This window comes from Schistocerca gregaria, chromosome 5 (assembly GCF_023897955.1).
Source record: "Schistocerca gregaria isolate iqSchGreg1 chromosome 5, iqSchGreg1.2, whole genome shotgun sequence".
NCBI lineage: Eukaryota > Metazoa > Arthropoda > Insecta > Orthoptera > Acrididae > Schistocerca > Schistocerca gregaria.
The window spans coordinates 341,506,560-341,524,648 of record NC_064924.1 but is presented as its reverse complement, the minus strand read 5'-3'; the positions used below and the strand labels follow the sequence as shown (position 1 = coordinate 341,524,648).

Sequence of the window (18,089 nt, the reverse complement as noted above, 5' to 3'; positions counted from 1 at the left end):
CGGGTCGTGAGTCGTGCTTGGATAGCTCAGTTGGAAGAGCACTTTCCCGTGAAAGGCAAAGACCCCGAGTTCGATTCTTGGTCCGGCACACAGTTTTAATCTGCCAGGAAGTTTCATACCAGCGCACATTCCGCTGCAGATTGAAAATATTATTCTGGATACACTTCCTGACGTTTCATCTAATAAATCTCATCTGCTATCTGGCTACCTACCATTAGTTTTATGTGGTACTTCCGCTTTAGATCCCTCCTTGAGGATATTCCTAGGTCTTTAATGGATGTAATAACTTACAGTGATTGTTCTACAATTTCTAGCTTTTCGACTTCTGTGTGCATCATCCACGATAATCCCTACGGAATTATATCTGGTAGTTGCACTTCAGTAGTTTTTAGGAATTTAATAACCATACTGCAATGAACGAATTAAGTAAGCGGTTCTCCCCATATCGAAAACCTGACACCGCTGATTTCAGAGAGATGGTACATAACTACATGACACCAAATAACTGGTTACATGTAATTTCCATATCAGCGGAGGCGAATATTATGATGAAGAATTACCTGATTTCATTTTTAATTGGATCGCGGAATTAACGTTCCTTTTTTCTAGTATCACCCGACTGATAGTTTTAATCTGGCAGGAAGTTTCATACCAGCACACATTCCGCTGCAGATTGAAAATATCATTCTGGATACACTTCCTGACGTTTCATCTAATAAATCTCATCTGCTATCTGGCTATCTGGCTACGTTGGACTGCACATAGCGGCTTACTTGAGTCAAATGAAACAGGGAAATCGCTTTGACGTAGGAACGCGATAGGTTTCTCTAATGTGCTAAAACCGAGCTTCAGGGGAGTTTCAAATTGCTTGCTTAGTTATGGTTTTTCGTAGGGATATGAAATGGATGATATAGTCTCAGGTAAAGCAGGTGGCAGGCGTCAGTCGATTGATAGAGCACTGGGGAAATTCAATCTGTCTACAAAGAATGTTGCTTACAAAACACTCATGCGACCCATCTTAGAAAAAGAAAAGTTCAAATGTGTGTGAAATCTTATGGAACTTAATTTCTAAGGTCATCAGTCCCTAAGCTTACACACTATTTAACCTAAATTATCCTAAGGACGAACACACACGCCCATGCCCGAGGGAGGACTCGAACCTCCGCCGGGATCTGCCGCACAGTCCATGATTGCATCACTAATCCCGCGCGGCCCGTCTTAGAACACTGGTCAAGTGAATAGGGGATATACAACATACACAGAGAAGGGCAGTGTGATAGGTCATAGGTTTGTCTGACCCAAGGGCGAGAGAACTTATATGCTGAAAAACTGAAGTGGCAGAAGCTGGAGAATTGACTCAAACTATCCTGAGAAATTCTACTTACATTCAGGTACCAGCTGTAAGTGATTAGAAACAAATTCGCTACATATCCTCCCGTACAGATGGCGAGGACACGATTAAATTATATCGTGCGCAGAGGCGTTTGAGCAGTCACTCTTCCAGCGCTCATATGTGTGGAACTTGAAGAAACCCCGATAACTCATAAAATGGGAAGTACATTCTGGCATACAAGTCAAAGTAATTGTCAGAGAATGGAGGTAAATGTAGACACCCAATCTTTTCATAATGCGATTAAGAGGGAAATAAAAATACGAGAAGACTCATCAGCAGACACATCCACGAAAGAAGTCTTACTAAATGCACAGTGTGACCGACAAGTCTGTAAACATTGGAAAATGCACTAATTCACGGAATAAAGTAGTTAGAGAGGTAAAAATTGACTCACATGCGTGAAGTGACATGGGGTTTTCTTGATACCAAAAACGACTGTAAAAACTAACCAACAGATGGCGCTGAAAGCAACACGTCGGTAACAGAATCGGGTATAAAATGGGCTGTAGTGAGAGAGGAAGACAGTCAAACCAAGCCTGGCTGGTAAACACCTGTTGGAAGGTACGACTGTTACGCGAGGTGGATCTCATCCCTACATTGCTACACGTGTGAAAGACCTGTTCCATACACGGTTTAGCGGGCATCGCGCACCATGATGGCCTCCAACGACCTCAGACTTCAATTCATGTGGCTACTGGCGTGGATTTACCTTAAGTCACAAGTCAACCCCGATCGTCCGACCTCATTAGTGCTATTAAGAGGCAACATCTGACGGCAATTTCTCACCATACCTACTGATTTGCTGTACAGTGCTGTTCCCGTGTCCCTCGACTACAGGTATTGTTGATAAATAGCGGCCGATATGGTGAACTTTTGTTATAGAGAACATCGTCTTTGCTAAAAATCAGTTGTTATGCTGATTATTGCTTTTGTATTATATGAAGCTCCATCTGTTGGTCATTTTGTGCATATTTTCTAGGTTTCAATGAAATCCCATGTCATTTAAATTACGTGTGTCAGTTTTACCTCTCCCTTCACATTATTCAGTGAACTATTGATTTTTCAAATGTTAAAGGACCTCTGGGTCACCCTGTAGAAAGGCACGACGAATGAAAATAGTGTTACATTTGTCACGAGCGAATCATTGTATATTTCCGGGCTGAGACATCAATTTGTAACTGATCCTGTTGCATGCCGGTAGGCAGCGATACCTGAGACTCGGCCGGCTTGTACGATGCACTCCTGTTCTATACTCTGGGGCGATGGTTCGGTTTGATCGTCTTACTAATATTTGTTAACGCAAGCTAGTTATAAAATAGTGATCGACAAACTTACTCGTGAAGAAGGCAAAACTAGCAAATTTTGTTGTGTGTGTCGCTTTCGAAGATCTGAAAATACGTGACGGCAGTTTAAAGGAAACTTTTCGACCATTAAACAAAAAAGTGTAGCTTACATGTCTTCTGTTTTGGAAATCTCTCGATAGATTATCGCCAGTAACAACTGTTTCACCATTATGTAGATTCGATATTTATTATCAAATTTAAACAACAAATACCGAGTCAGTTTTAAATATAATTATCACCTTTTTGGTAACAGCTATGGAGTATTCCATCAGTACATAGAGGAACATTGATTAAAACATGAAATACACAATACTGATGTTCTACAGTATTGTTTGCTTTATAGTTAGTAGTGAAACCGATTCACAAAGAACTATAAAATAGACGTTACTTTGGAACATCAGTGCTGTGTGTCGGGTATTTCATACTTTTTTCTTACTCCATCAGCTTTCTGACTCATTTGGTGTGGACCTGTCACGAATTTCCCACCCAACTTCTCCTCGCTGATTCTGTGGAGAGCCCCGCCATTCCTTATCTCAAGTGACCATCTAATTTCCAACTTCCTTCTATAGAGCCACAATTCAAACGCTTCTATTCTCTTCTTTTCCGTTCTTTACAAAATACATCATTCACTACCATACCATACTGTGCTCCAAATATGCATTCCAAGAAATGCGTTCGTCAAAATACGGCCAATGTTTCGTACTAGTACACTGATTTTAGGTAGGAATGCTCTTTGCTAAGTGTTTGTCCGTTTCTTGTGTCGTTCTTTCCTCATTCATCACGTGTTATTTTGTTTCAAAGCAAAAGAATTCGTTGACTTAAAGTTGTTTGTGGCCACCAGTTTTGACGTTAAGTTTATCGCTAATCTATTTTCTGCTCCTCTTCAGTACTTTCGTCTTTCTTCGGTTCATTCTCAACCTATATTCTTTACTGATTAGTCAATTCATTCCCATCAACAAGTGATGTAATTCTTCTTCACTTTCACTGAGGATAGCAATCTACCTTTTATTTTCTAATTGCTTCTACAACGTATAGATTAGAGGGGGGGGGGGGGGCGTCCCAGTAACTTCATTCCGTCTTACACCGTTTGTAATCCGAGCGCTTCGTTCTTCTTCTTCTATTCTTATCTTCCCCTCTTGGTCCAGCAACACGTTGTGTGTTACCCTTCTTCCGCTGTTGATAATATCTAGTATCCCTAGAATTTCGATCTTCCTGCACAATTTTAGATTGTTGTACGCTTCTTCTGGGTTGGCAAGTCTTGGATCCTGTATCAAACAGAACGTCAGAACTGCTTTTAGCAAGTATATTTTCTCGTTTTGCCGTATCCTTAGGTACACAAAAAAGGTTGCAACACGAAGAAGGATTTGCGAAACATAAACGAAAGTTGGTAGGCTTGTTTCTACACATGAAAGATAATGACTGTTTAGATACCAGACCAGTCACTTATCAGTGGCGCTGTTAGCGCCACTATGAGGATGCAAATCATATTTGCTTCAAATACACGTTGTAACGGTCGTAGGCGTTATTTACCGTTCAAATTGGACTTGGTGACTGATTTTTAACGAGGTTGTGTAATAGGGGTACGAGAAGCCGGATGTTCCTTCTGTAACGCCACAAAAAGACTTGGAAGAAATGTAATCATTGTACTTGATTGTACAGTTGCTGACAGGGCCGCGAAATGTTGAAAATATTAAAGATCAGGAGAATGTACAGCTGTCTCCGTGCTAGATACATTGGATCTACGTCTTGAGTTATGGTCTCGAGTGAGATTTCATATGACACCAAGTGGTTATGGCACGCGTTGTGACTGCAAACTTACTCATCAGTCTGGTGATTGGACATGCTGGGCTGCCGTTCGTGAACAGCATTACAGGGAGAGTCTTACAACAGGATAACGCTCCTTACATACGCTTGTTGTAACTCAACATGCCGTACAGAGTGTCGACGTGTTGTCTTGGGCTCCAGTGTCATCCACATACAGCATTAACCGTATTGACCGACTGAGTGTAACAGACATGGAACTTCATCCCACAAGCTGACATACGACACCTGCACAACACAATGCACACATGTTTGCATACTGGCATGCAAGAATCTGGCGGTTACACCGCTTACTAATGTACCAAATATGGTATCTAGAGAAATGTATTCCCGAAATTTCATTACTTTGCATTAATTATTTGTTGGTGTTGTGGTTTCCTACCATCAGTGTATTTCTAATTAACACGGTAAATGATCCGTTTGCCTCCTGTACCTTCGCAGATTGTCCAGAACGTGACTCATTATACGACGAAATGCGCGAGACCAGCAAGAGTAACTTTGGCTCCCTTTCAGCGTCCAGGTAGCCGCATGCTCCACAGAGACGGCGCGGACCACACAGTTCGCAGCCGGTGAATGAGGTCGGCGGTGAGCGAAACTGGCGCGACGTGTATCCAAGGCAGCGGGCGGCGTGCGGCTGGCCACTTGAGCTCACCGCAGGCCGGCCAGCGAAACCGCAGACCCGGCGCTGACCCGGTGCGGCGCCGGTTCTCTGGAAACTTGCCGGCAGTGCCGGTCCGCGGGCCGATACGGCCGGAGGGCGTCGCGAGTTGCGGCGAACTCTGCCACCCAGCAGCGGCCGCGGCCCGTCAGTGACGGCGGCCGCACCGCCGCCCTCGCTGGGAGGGGCAGGTCACGGCACGGCACGCCACTGCGGGGGTCAACCGCCGCTTCACTGAGCTGACCGGGCTATTGATTACGAAAGCCGGCTTGCTGGGCCCACGGCGGTCCTCGCGCATCCACACACCTCGCTCAAGGTGCCGGGAATAGACATCAAGATGGGGACATCCTGACACACACACACACACACACACACACACACACACACACACACACACAATGACTCCGGAAGCTACCTTACGGCGTGTGACGCGAATAGTACGATATCGCTATCTAGATTTACATCTACATACACTGAAGTGACAAAAGTCGTGGATACCTCCCAGTATTGTGTCGGACCACCTTCTTCCCGGCGTAGCAGGCCGATGTGGCCGACCGGTTATGGGGGCTTCAGTCTGGAACCGCGCGACCACTACGGTCGCAGGTTCTAATCCTGTCTCGAGTATGGATGTGTGTGATGTCCTTAGGTTACTTAGGTTTAAGTAGTTCTAAGTTCTAGGGGACTGATGACCTCAGATGTTAAGTCCCATAGTGCTCAGAGCCATTTGAACCATTTTTCCCGGCGTAGCGCGGCAGCTCGACGTGGCGTGGACTCAAAAAGTCGTTGGCTGTCCTCTGCAGAAATATCGAGCGACGCTTCTCCTATAACCGCACATAAAGAGAAGAGTTTCCAGTGCAGGAGTTTGTGTACCAATCAACCTATCTATTATGTCCTATAAATTTTTAGTGGGACTCATGTTGCGCGGTTTGGGTTCCCATATCATTCGCCCTAACTGTCCACAATCTTCTTCACACCAATAGCGAACAATTGTAAACCCACTGAATAGGCTCATTGTCATTCATTAAAATTCCATCGTTGTTGGGAATATGAAGTCCATGAATGGCTGCAGATGGTCTCCATGTAGCCGAACATAGCTACATGCAACCAGTGATCGGTTCTGTTGGACTAACGGACCGTATCAATTCCATGTAAACACAGCCAACAATACTATGGAGCCACCAGCAGGTGGCACAGTGCCTTGTTGACAACTTGATTCCATCTTTGTCGAAAATGGTTCAAATGGCTCTGAGCACTATGGGACTCAACATCTGAGGTCATCAGTCCCCTAGAACTTAGAACTTCTTAAACCTAACTAACCTAAGGACATCACACACATCCATCCTCGAGGCAGGATTAGAACCTGGACCGTAGCGGTCGTGCGGTTCCAGACTGAAGCGCCTAGAACCGCTCGGCCTCACCTGCCGGCTCCAATATTCTCAGCTCTTACGAACTGAAATCGTGGTCATATGACCAGGCAACGGTTTCCCAGTTGGATGGCCGGCTGGTTGTGGGAGGGGATCAAAAAGGAAGGTCATCGGTCTCATCGCTTTACGGAAGGATGGGAAACGAAGTCGCCGTGAGCTTTCAAAGGTACGATCCCGGCATTTGCTGAAGAGATTTAGCGAAATAACGGAAAACCTAAATCGGCTTTGAACCGTCCTCCTACCTAATGCGAGTCCAGTGTGCTAACCACCGCGCCGCCTCGCTCGGTGATTTCCTAGTCGTCTAGGGCGGAATCGATAAATTCAGGAGCCCAGCAGAGACGCTGCAGGCGATGTGCTGTTATCGAAAGCACTCACATCGGTCGAGTGCTGCAACAGCACATTAATGCCAAATTTCGTCGCACTGTCCCTTCGTCGTACTTCCCACGTTTATTTCTACGGTTATTTCACTCTGTGTTTCTTGCCTGTTAGCACTGTCAATTCTATGCAAAATGCCACATCTTTCTGTGGGAAGAGGCAATGCCTGAAATTTGGGATACTCGGCACACTCTTTATACTGTGGAATATTGGATTCTCTAACGATTTCCGGGATGGAATACCCAATGCGTCTACCTCCAAGTCCCATTCCGCGTCGTGCTACTACAACACGTCCAATCACCTCGGAAACCTTTTCACATGAATCACCTGAGTACGAATGACGGTTCAGCCAATGCGCTGCCCTTTTGTGCCTTGTGGACGCGATCCTACCACCATCACTGCCCCATGACTACAGTCACCTCAGTGTACAAACACTGCAGACCACCATGGCGGAGGTTACTTTGCACTACTGTTAGTCATTCCGTTTCTTGTTCCTCTCGCAAATTGTGTAGGAGAAAGGCAGCTGTCTTGGTGCTTGCACACCAGCCCTGATTTCGCTTGTCTTCGTGGTCCTTACGCAAGATTTCCGTTGGTGGTAGTAGAATCATTCTGCAGTGTGTCGCATACGTTGGATATCTAAACTTTCTTAAGGTTTTTCATGAAAATATCATCTTCTTCCCTGCAGGGATTCCCATTTGAGGCAAAAGGCATTTCCGCAATAAAAGAGAGTCGATGGGACCTATCGCTAAAAAACTGCTTCAATGTCTTTGTTTTATCTGGCGCGGTCAGCATGCCAAATACTATAGCAGTACTGAAGAATGGCCGCTCAAGAGTCCTGTACGCAGTGTCCCTTACAGATGAGCTACAATTTCTAGAATTCTCCCAATAAACGGATGTCCACCATTCGAATTACATGATACCGACATTAAGTGCTCGTTCCATATTGCTTTGCTACGTTACGATGGTGTATTTAATAGATGTGGCTGTCTCAAGCAGCACAACTCTAATATTGTATTCGAACGTTATACTATTGTTTTTGTAGTCATCTGCATCAACTCACATTTTTCCAGTTTTACAGCAAGCTGCCATTCATCACACCAAAAGAAATTCTGTCCAAGTCATCTTGTATTCCCACTTTCCTCCTAAATTAAATCAACATCATTTTTCCGGACACTACATTGCCATCGGCACACAGCCTCCATATTAAATAAGTCAGATAGTTTGCGTATATAAAGAACAAGAGCGTTCCTGTCACACTTCCCTGTGATAGCTGTCAGTACCTATCTCTGATTAACTCTGACTGTCAAAGACAACGTGCTTAGTTCTATTACATAGAAAGTCATCGACACCGTCAAAAATCTGAGAATCTATTCCGTATGCTTAAACGTTGTTAACACTGAGCAGCGGAACTCTGTGTGAAATGTTTGTCGTAATCTAGTAATTTGGAATTATCCTGTCATGGTTCGTAGGATATCGTGCGAGAAAATGGCGTCCGTACTCTCCCTCCCTCCTTTAACCATATCTATTCGCTAAATATGTGTAGAACGGACGGTTGTCGAAAAGCCGCCGTTTAAGCCCTAATGTCTCTGACTTCCTCGACGTGGTCATGTCGCGAGATGCTAGAGGGACAATGTAACATGCTTCGTAGCTGTTCTTGGCACGTCCTCCCTCGATCTTGAACAGTAAATGTATCGTAGACAACGCCTCTCTTGTAGGGCTCTCGCAAATTTGTGCACTGCTCTTCGTAGAAACTTCTTTACCTCTTTTATTATTTCTAGCTATGATGGACGCAATATAAAAGGCAAAATTCACTGAATCGGACGAACGAGAGTTATGTAAAACTACTTCTTTAGCAGATAAATTATATTTCCTTAGGATACTGCTAAAGAATCGTAGCTTGGCATCTGCTATTCCTGCAGCTGGTTTGATGTGGTCATAAGACTTCAGGTCGATGCGAAAGGCTTCTCATACGTTAACAGTTATTAACAGTTGCCGGAGTTTTATCCTGAATAATGTTAGCAATGGACCTCTCGGCCTGTTTGTCTTCAATTTTTGAGTGCGTCGATCCTTTACAAGTCTTCCTCCATTTCGTTACAATCTTCAAGCATTGCAACCTTGCTATTGACAACAACTAGGTACGAGAAGAACTCAAGCCTGGGGTTTCATCGTGCAAGAGATGCGGAAGGAGGGAAGGAGGGATTAACATCCCTTTTAAGAAAGAAACACGGACAGGGTTCACCTGGCTCGTTTCATAGAGTCCTGTGAGCGCCCGTTGCTAGGGTAATGGCGAAGGACTCAACGATGGAAACACCGGACAGAATACATCTCGGTATGCCAAAAACCATTTCTCGCTTAACAGAATCCGCTTTCCGTCTTACTTGAATTAAGTAGCAAGGTGGTCGGCTGGAGCTTAAAACCCATTGCCACTGAGTTTTTCTACGATCTCAGCCCTGTAAATCTAAGTGCAACAATGGAGCGCTTTAGTAATCACTAACTTACCCCGGGAGGGAAAAAGTCCTCTACCGTCAGTGGACTAGGGGGTCGCTATATAGCAAGTAACAGGAAACAGGGATCTTCTGGCAACTCAAGCACAAAATCGAAACTTTGTTTGGCACAATGAACAGTAAACGCTTAAAGGACAAGAAATTAAAATTTTAGAGATACATGAGACAATATTTGCTGGATCAGAACACCACGGAATCTGAAAATTACTAGTTGTTCGAAATGTTAGACAGAGAAAACGATCCTTAAAAATACACCCTAATGCAGTGGTCGGTGTAATCGGGGTGGCATTCTGAGTTTCAAAAACATGCTAAGTTCCATAACCGAAGAAAACGCTGTAGACCATAAATTAATGAACATTTCCTTGAAATGTGCGAATAAAACGTACACAGTCATTAGCAAACACATGCCGATAAAGCAAAAAAGTAAAAGAAAGCCAGGAAAGTTAAATAAGTCATGATGGGAGGTAGTGAAGAATACAATCTCCAAAATTTCACAAGATCGGGTGAAAATCAATGCCAGAGAGAAAATTCAGGAAAGCGACTGGTTACCTCCCTACGTACAAGTGGACCAATCAGAATGATAGAGTATAGTGAAATGTATAAAATACAACACAAAATTATGTGAACCTGTTTGAAAAGGAAAGCCCAGAACATAAAAAATACATTGCTATCTCCTAACAGGTAAATTCCAAATTGAGCCTACCATAAACGCATATTCACATTACGGGCAAATTTTAAACGTTGAAGCATACAGACACCTCCACCTAGCCCTGAATAAAACTAAATTTAAAGCCCCAAAATTCGGCAAAAGCATGCCTGTAATTCGTAAACCTCGTACTAATACAATCATATCACTGTTAATAGTAAACGAACTCAAAAAACGCAAGCACCATGTTTACAACCCATTAAACACATGTTAAGTAAAAATGCCCAAAGAACCAAATTCGTTTACAAAGATCGAACAACACCCTTTCCGCAAGGAAGATTGTGAACAGACAGTAAAATCTCGAGACTAGATTTTCGAATCAAGGAATTACATCAGATCGCATGTCACATACATGGCGATAGGAAAGAAGACTCAAAATTAATTGGACAAACTAAAAGAGCGAACTCTAAGAAACTGAAGAATGCTCGATATAGAACAGCACCGTGGCCTTTCATAAACATTAAGGACAAATATAAATGCCTATCAGTTCCAAAAACTCTGTTTGACGAAGGAAAATGAACAATTGACAGTTAATAACATAGAGCACTACAGAGAAGTTTGTAAATATTTAAAGAAGAGTTTCTCAGTTGCCCCGAATCCACTGAAATATTTCCAGCAGAAATTCCTATTGGAAGCAATTTAAATTCAGAAGCACCAAATGAAGAGAAAATTGGTAGATAAATTAAAAGGTTACGAAATAGTTAAGTATCTGCTGAAGGAGAGATTGTTGGAGAAATCAGGGTTCGTTTGCTGCAATTAGTTCCTACTTATCAAAATCAGCCCCTGTATAAATCACTCTCTTCCCAACATCAACCTGGTAAAGGCAATACCGCATATGTTCGTAGCGTGAGCTATACGTTGGAAATCGAGTGATTAAGAAAATGTTGTAAAAAGATTCTTTGCTTTGTAACGGGTCCTCAGATTAGGAATATAGCGAATTGTGTAGTAAACTACTGTATCTAATTTTTTAACAGTTATTAACATTTACACTGCTGCGGGCAGATTGACAGTGCAAAATCCACCGCAATAACTGGAGTATATAAATTATGATTTGAACATTAAGGTAAAGATAGATGGAGACTGATAGAGTAAGTTAAGTTTATAACACGATGATGGTGATACTGGTTTGAAGCGATCCGCCACCAATTTCTCACCTGCGCCAACCTCAGAGTAACTGGCAACCAATGTCGTCAACTATTTGCTGGATTATCCCAATCTCTGTCTCCCACTTCAACTTTTACCTTCTAAAGCTCCCTCTAGTACTATGGAAGTTAGTCCGCGATGTCTTAACAGTTTCTAATATCCTGTCCCTTCATCTTGTCAGTGTTTCCTAGCCGATTCTATGGAGAACCTCCTCATTACTCAAATTATCAGGCCACCTAATTTTCAACATTATTCTGCAGCACGACATCTCAGATGTTTTTATTCTCTTCTGTTTTGATTTTCCCACAGTCCATGCCTCACACTACACAATGCTGTGCTCATAACGTACAACCCCAGAAATTTCTTCCTGAAATTAATACCTGTGTTTGATAATAGTAAATTTCTCTTGGCCAGGAATGTTCTTTTTGCCAGTAATATTGTGCTTTTTATGGCCTATTTGCTCCTCATGGGTTATTTTGTTGCGTAGGTAGCAGAATTCCTAAACTGCATCTACTGTGTGACCACCAGTCCTCATTTTAAGGCTCCCGTTCTTCTCACTTCTACAGCTTCTAATTCTTTTTTTTTTCTTCGATTTACTCTCAATTCATATTCTCTATTCATTAGACTGTTCATTCTATACAACACATCCTGTAATTACTTTTCACTTTCACTGAGGATAGCAATGTCATCAGCTAGTCTTAACAATGTGCCATTACATAGAATTTTATCCCCAGACTTGAAACTTTATTTCCGTCTCTGATTCTTCGACGTATAGATTGAACAGTACATCCCTGTGTTACACCCTTTCTAATTTGAGCACTTCGTTCTTGGTCTTCCCGTTTTATTGTTCCCTCTTGGTCCTTGTACATTCTATTATCCATCTTTCCCTATAGCTTAACCCCATTTTTCTCAGATTTCCTAACACCTTGCACCATTTTACATTGATTAACGTTGTTTTTCAGCGCGACAAAACCTATGAACGTGTCTTGATTTTTCTTCATTCTTGCTTCCATTATCAACCGCAACGTCATCAATGCCTCCGTGATGCCTTTTCCTTTCCTATAGTCAAACTGATCTTTATCTAACAGATCCATAACTTCCTTTTCCATTCTTGTGTATATTATTCTTGCCATCTGCTTGGATGCATGGGCAGGTAAGCGGATTGTACGACAATTCTTGCGTTTTTCGGTGCTTGTTATCTTCGGAACTGTGTTTTTCCGAAAGACTGATAGTACATCGCCAGGCTCATACAATGCGCACCAACATGAACAGTCGTTTTGTTGCCAGTTACCCCAATGATTTTAGAAATTCCGATGAAATGCTGTCAATCCGTTCCGTATTATTTGATTTTAGTATTCGAGATCTCTTCTAAATCCTGATCCTAATACATTAGCATCTCTTCCTCATCGACTCCTGTCCTACACCTACATCGTCAGATAAGTCCGCCCCCTCATAAAGGCCTTGAATGTACGGTTTCCTCCTATCCGCTGAGAATTCTTGGGAGTATGTTATACGAAAAATGATGGGACGTCTAGATAGGACATAGGTGTTAGGAGACGAAAGGAACTTGAGCTTGGCAAGGAAAGGATGACTTGTAGCCTTCATGGTTTGTACGTCATGAATGAAAAGATGGGTAGATTTAATGGATGAGACTGTGATATGGGAGAAGTAGGCGATAGATATTACGCCGAGTAAAGGCAATTAATGCAGTAGATGGAGGGAAAATGGCCCATATTGACAGAGGCGCGGTACCAGCCCAGTGTTCTCAAGGAAGAGGTGGGCTATAGGGTATTGGGACCAATGTTTATGGGAGATGTAGATAAGGCATATTGGTAGTTGTGGGAGCTTCATGAGGTGGTATAGAATGTGAGTGGGAGAAAATAATCGGGTACGGAATGTAGGGTTTGGGTTTTTACGTGTGATAAATTGCTGTTTATTTATGCTAATAGCTTGTTAGTTGGCATGATAAGGGTGTACAGATTTCGTTCCAGATTTATCTATAAAAATAACTGAATGTATTTCAGTAACTAATACTCGGAGCTAAAGTGAAAGTAACCAGCAAAGGAAGTCAGGAAATCACGGAAGGGGAATTGTCTGGTAGTTGTAACTCGGCGCCGCAAAGCGCAAGGTAGCACGTCAGCAGCCGGCAGCGGGGCGGGGCGAGCGGGTGCGGTGTGGATTGCGTTCCGCTGCAGTACTCACCTTCGGACACAAAGACGAAGATGGAGGCGGGCTCCGTGTTGGAGGCGCTGCACGTGTAGTTGCCGGAGTCGGAGTCGTGCGCGTTCCGGATGGTGAGCCGGCTCTGCGTCTTCGGTCCGGGCTCCGTGTCCACCGAGATGCCGCCGCGCGCCGTGTCGTAGTTGATCATGCGGTCGTTGTGGTACCAGAACACGTACTGCGGCGGCGTCGGGCTCTGCGGACACACCACGCGGTTACCGCTGACGGCACACACGCTCCAGGGATTGGCATGAAGAATGTTACAACCGCACAATGTGAAACGTATGCCACGCCACTGCTGTCTGGGCGCCATTGCAGAGAGTATCAGGAAGATCGAGGTATGACTGCTAAAGGTAACAACTCTCAGAACAGCAGTTTTTTTCTTATTTTAAGAATGCGCAGGCTGAGTCAGGAATAGTGACTGTATTGGTGATTCTAAATAAAAAACCTAATGTGGATATGTGCCCTATTCCGGATGGTTTCCGATACAGAACATGTTAAATATACACTGCTATCTATTTCCTGTATCATTCAGTACATTGTCATTGTTTATAACGTACCACAGTAGTGTAGAAGAATTCGAGGCTAACAGTTTGAGTACTCGTGGTCTATTCTGTCAGGAAACTACCTCAAATTGTGGAATAGGTTCACATACTGTGACCGTGTATCACCGTCAGTTACTTGCGACGATTGAAAATTTGTGCCGCACCGTGACTTGAACACGTGTCTTGAGCGGTCGCCTCAACAACTCCGCAATCAGAGTAAGCCCCTAGATCGAACCAAACCTCAATATGTCATTCAGTCATAATGCAAATGCTTGCACATTTGTGAAACTAAGCGTAGGAGGACAAACGTTTTTTGTATCGTGATTTTGGTCCTACAAGGCGTGATTATACCATTAATCCGTTGTAATAAATGCTGTTACTGTATAAACACAGGAAGGATAATCATTAGTGATATATTGTATATAAGACAGGCCTACGCAAGTTACTTACACAATAGAGCATGCGCATCGCGCGTGGTTTTGTATATTCACCCGCTTCCTTCAAACCAACTATTAGCCCTAGAGAAAAAAGAAGTAAGACTCTTTTTGTAGGACATTTGATGTATGTTAACTGTGTACTGCGACACGTTTTCACTCGAGGCCGGAGGTTTACAGTTATTCAATAAGAACATACGTAACTGATATTAAAGCTGTTCTTCTTGGAACCACCATTAAGAATAGGGCAATTGTCCATGTCAAGTTTTTCGTTCAGAATCACCGATACTGTCACTCTTCAAAGCATGTATGTTTCCTCATGACTTACCCTGCAGACTTAACGAATTACATGGCTTTGTTATCATGGTAACCTACTGTTTCTTTAGGACTGAAGCTCAGTTTAGCAGAGAGGTAACGATATAACAACCAAGAGCTATAAAAGCAAGCAACATATTTTTCATTACAATGGCCACAGGTTATAAAATCGTGTCTAAGACCAACTGAAATATTCCAGTCGAATCTCTCTAGTTCATGGACTCACTTAACCATTTTGAATCTTCTCTGCAGCCCAGTGTGCGCAGTTTTGAAACTACTTAGAAGATTAAAATTGTATCAGAGCGGGACATAAACACAGAACCTTGCATTTCGTGTATTTTTCCGCGAAAAGGCAGGTTCTGGGATCGTTCTCGATCCATTTCACAGCTTTAATTTGCCAGAGAGTTCAGTTTTTGCCGGTAATGAAATGAAGCCATGTGGTAGATGCCATCTCGCATGCCTATCATTTTCTTTTTAGAATTTCCTTCATTTGACTGATTTCATTGATTCTCAACAGTGAACCAAATTCATTGTCTCCCATAGATAAGAGTGAAATTACAAGTTATGACACTGCAGTAAGATGACACAAAAAATAAGATCTTTAGCAAAGAGCTAGAGAAAGTGAATATTTCACTACGATTTCTTTCACGGAAATCGGAGCGTTACAGTAAGCCATAAGCGATACTTTCAGAGTTTAAAAATGTTACTCTGTAGATGTCGTTCCTTTGGACTAGCAAATCCTGTAGATTAATCTTAACGTGTATTGTTTTAAAAAAGTTTTTACTGACCAACTGGCATCATACAACAGTTCCATTTCAGTCTTTGTTGCTTCCTATTTTTCCAACATGACATCTACTCCACATACTGTCTTTTCCTTTCTTCCATCCATATTGCTGCTTATTTATTTTCCTGCCTTCTAATTTAGTAAATTTAGTATTTCATTCTTAAAATACTTGTTTCTGTTATGTCCGATTGTTTCTTGCTACTTCCTCAATTACCTGTGTAATCCATGTTACTGATGACTTTTTTTTCAGAAATACAATAAGATACCTCCTTTCGCACCTATTCTAATCCATTTGGTAAAGGCGTTGAAGATGCTTTAACATTTGCTTCTTGCATTACATATTGTATTTTATGTATATTTCGATAAATCTTTTAATAACCTTTTTTCACATCTCTGTTGGTAGTATTGCGCGTCTTATTTTTCTAATAATCCGTCTTTCAAGTATCTCTGTTCTTTTTAGAATGTACTTAATTCATAAATATTCAAAACTGTATACACATTAGTTTGGCTCTGAGCACTATGGGACTTAACATCTATGGTCATCAGCTCTCTAGAACTTAGAACTACTTAAACCTAACTAAGCTAAGCACATGACACAACACCCAGCCATCACGAGGCAGAGAAAATCCCTGATCCCGCCGGGAATCGAACCCGGGAACCCGGGCGCGGGTAGCGAGAACGCTACCACACAGTTTACCACTGTCGTGTAGTGCGTTAATTTTGTATTTCTAAAGACCCAATTATTGCTGTAGGTAGTGTATAGTTAAAACATATGCAATTTTTCTTACTTATACTTGCATCTACTGCCTATATTTCAAGTCCGCTGAATTGTATACTTCGTCCAACATATTGAAATTTACCTTGTATTGTATTGTATATAACTGAGGGCTAGAAACGACAGAGAGGCTTCGTCCTCGATGTAGCCCTCTGTGGTAAACAACCCCACAACAGCCTTGTTTGAATTAGTTAGAGCTACTTTTAACTATGACAGCCACGTACGCCAAGGCGTATGGACCTGTTAATATTTCAGATCACATATTACTGTGGATTTGCAATTTCTCCAGTTTCAAAAATGATCCAATAACTTATGACTTGAAATAATGCTACATGTAACTGTGTCCATAGATGTTAAGGTATGATATGCTGTGATACCTGGTAGTTTCTAAGACCATGGAATGCCATTAAATACATATCAGTGTTATTAGGCCGGCCTTCAGCGCTGGTAAAGACTGGCAAGCAGTGCGCACGGTATCACCATCCAAATGTAACCCGGAGTCGTAAACTTGTCGAAAACTAGGTACAACACGTGTGACATGAGATTTACAGCATCGCAGCCTATCGATTGCAGTCACTCATGTTATCCGGGCCTAATTTTTGAAAAAGTAATAGCTGATTGATCTCGTACGAAGAAACTCCACATTGTAATACAACCTTGCTTGAAGGGCTCTCACTGGGGTTGCTAATTGTCCAATAATGCTTTTCTGTTTATTAACTCGTCCACTTCCGTAGCTTAGTGATCAGTGCAGCTGACTTCAAGTTGGGAAGGCCAGTGTTCGGTTCCCGGTACTGCCAGGAATATTAACCTGATCAAAGGTCAGGTACGGGGTGCTCTTAGCATCACGACGTCACCTGAGGAGCTACTGGACTTATTAGTCGTGGCTCCACGGCCAAGAAGCCCGAAAACGACCGGGGAGAGCGTTGCCCCTCCCGACGGCATCCGATGACGCCATTGGCAGAGGACGCCACGGTGGTCGGTCGGACCCGATTGGCCCGTCCAGGGCCAGAACGCGGAAATTTTACTTATATTTATTTTCGGCCTCGGTATTAAATTAAGTTCATTAACATGCAGGAACTGTCCTTCACTTAATTGTGATCCTACTAATACTTAAGACACGTGTCATTGAAGATTACAGCTTGACTCGAATATGTTGTTGACTAAGCTATATTATGTTATATTGTATTCAGATAGCTGAATTATCTCCCGAAAAACCAAGTGTGCTACATGTTATTTTACACTCACCTACAGCGAGTTGAATACGGTGATCCAAAGCGTGAAAGTATGAGAAACGGCTCAATAAAACGTCAGAGAAACGTTGCGTGCAGAGCAGCGCGCGGCTCGGCGCTTGCCGGGAGAAAGCCAGAAGAAATATTACAGGTGCACTCGGGAAATCCCCACGGACGCCAGATGAAGCTCCGAGAAAGATGGCGCCTGTATTGCGTTTACCGGGCGAGTTATTTCTGTCTTAAAGGAGCAGCTTTATATCTGCGCGAGGGAAGCTCTAAACGAAAAATATGGCTGCCGACCTCGCCTCTCACTGACGCCGCCGCTGCACGCCTGAATGAGACGTGTGGTGACACGCCTACCGCAGTTCCAGGAATTAAATCTGGCAGACCTTCATCTCGCTCCTCGCTCACGGAGTGCTT

The 18,089-nt window shown here is 42.9% G+C and overlaps 1 protein-coding gene across 3 annotated transcripts in view; it reads right to left on the bottom strand.

Annotated features, from left to right (window-relative positions):
• LOC126272257 (hemicentin-2-like) overlaps positions 1 to 18,089 on the bottom strand; it is a 1,823,560-nt gene that overhangs the window by 47,935 nt on the left and 1,757,536 nt on the right. For all 3 annotated transcript variants that reach the window (XM_049974974.1, XM_049974973.1, XM_049974975.1), the window contains one exon: positions 13,570 to 13,783. In XM_049974974.1, the coding sequence (XP_049830931.1) occupies positions 13,570 to 13,783 (214 nt within the window). The remainder of the gene's footprint in view (positions 1 to 13,569; positions 13,784 to 18,089) is intronic.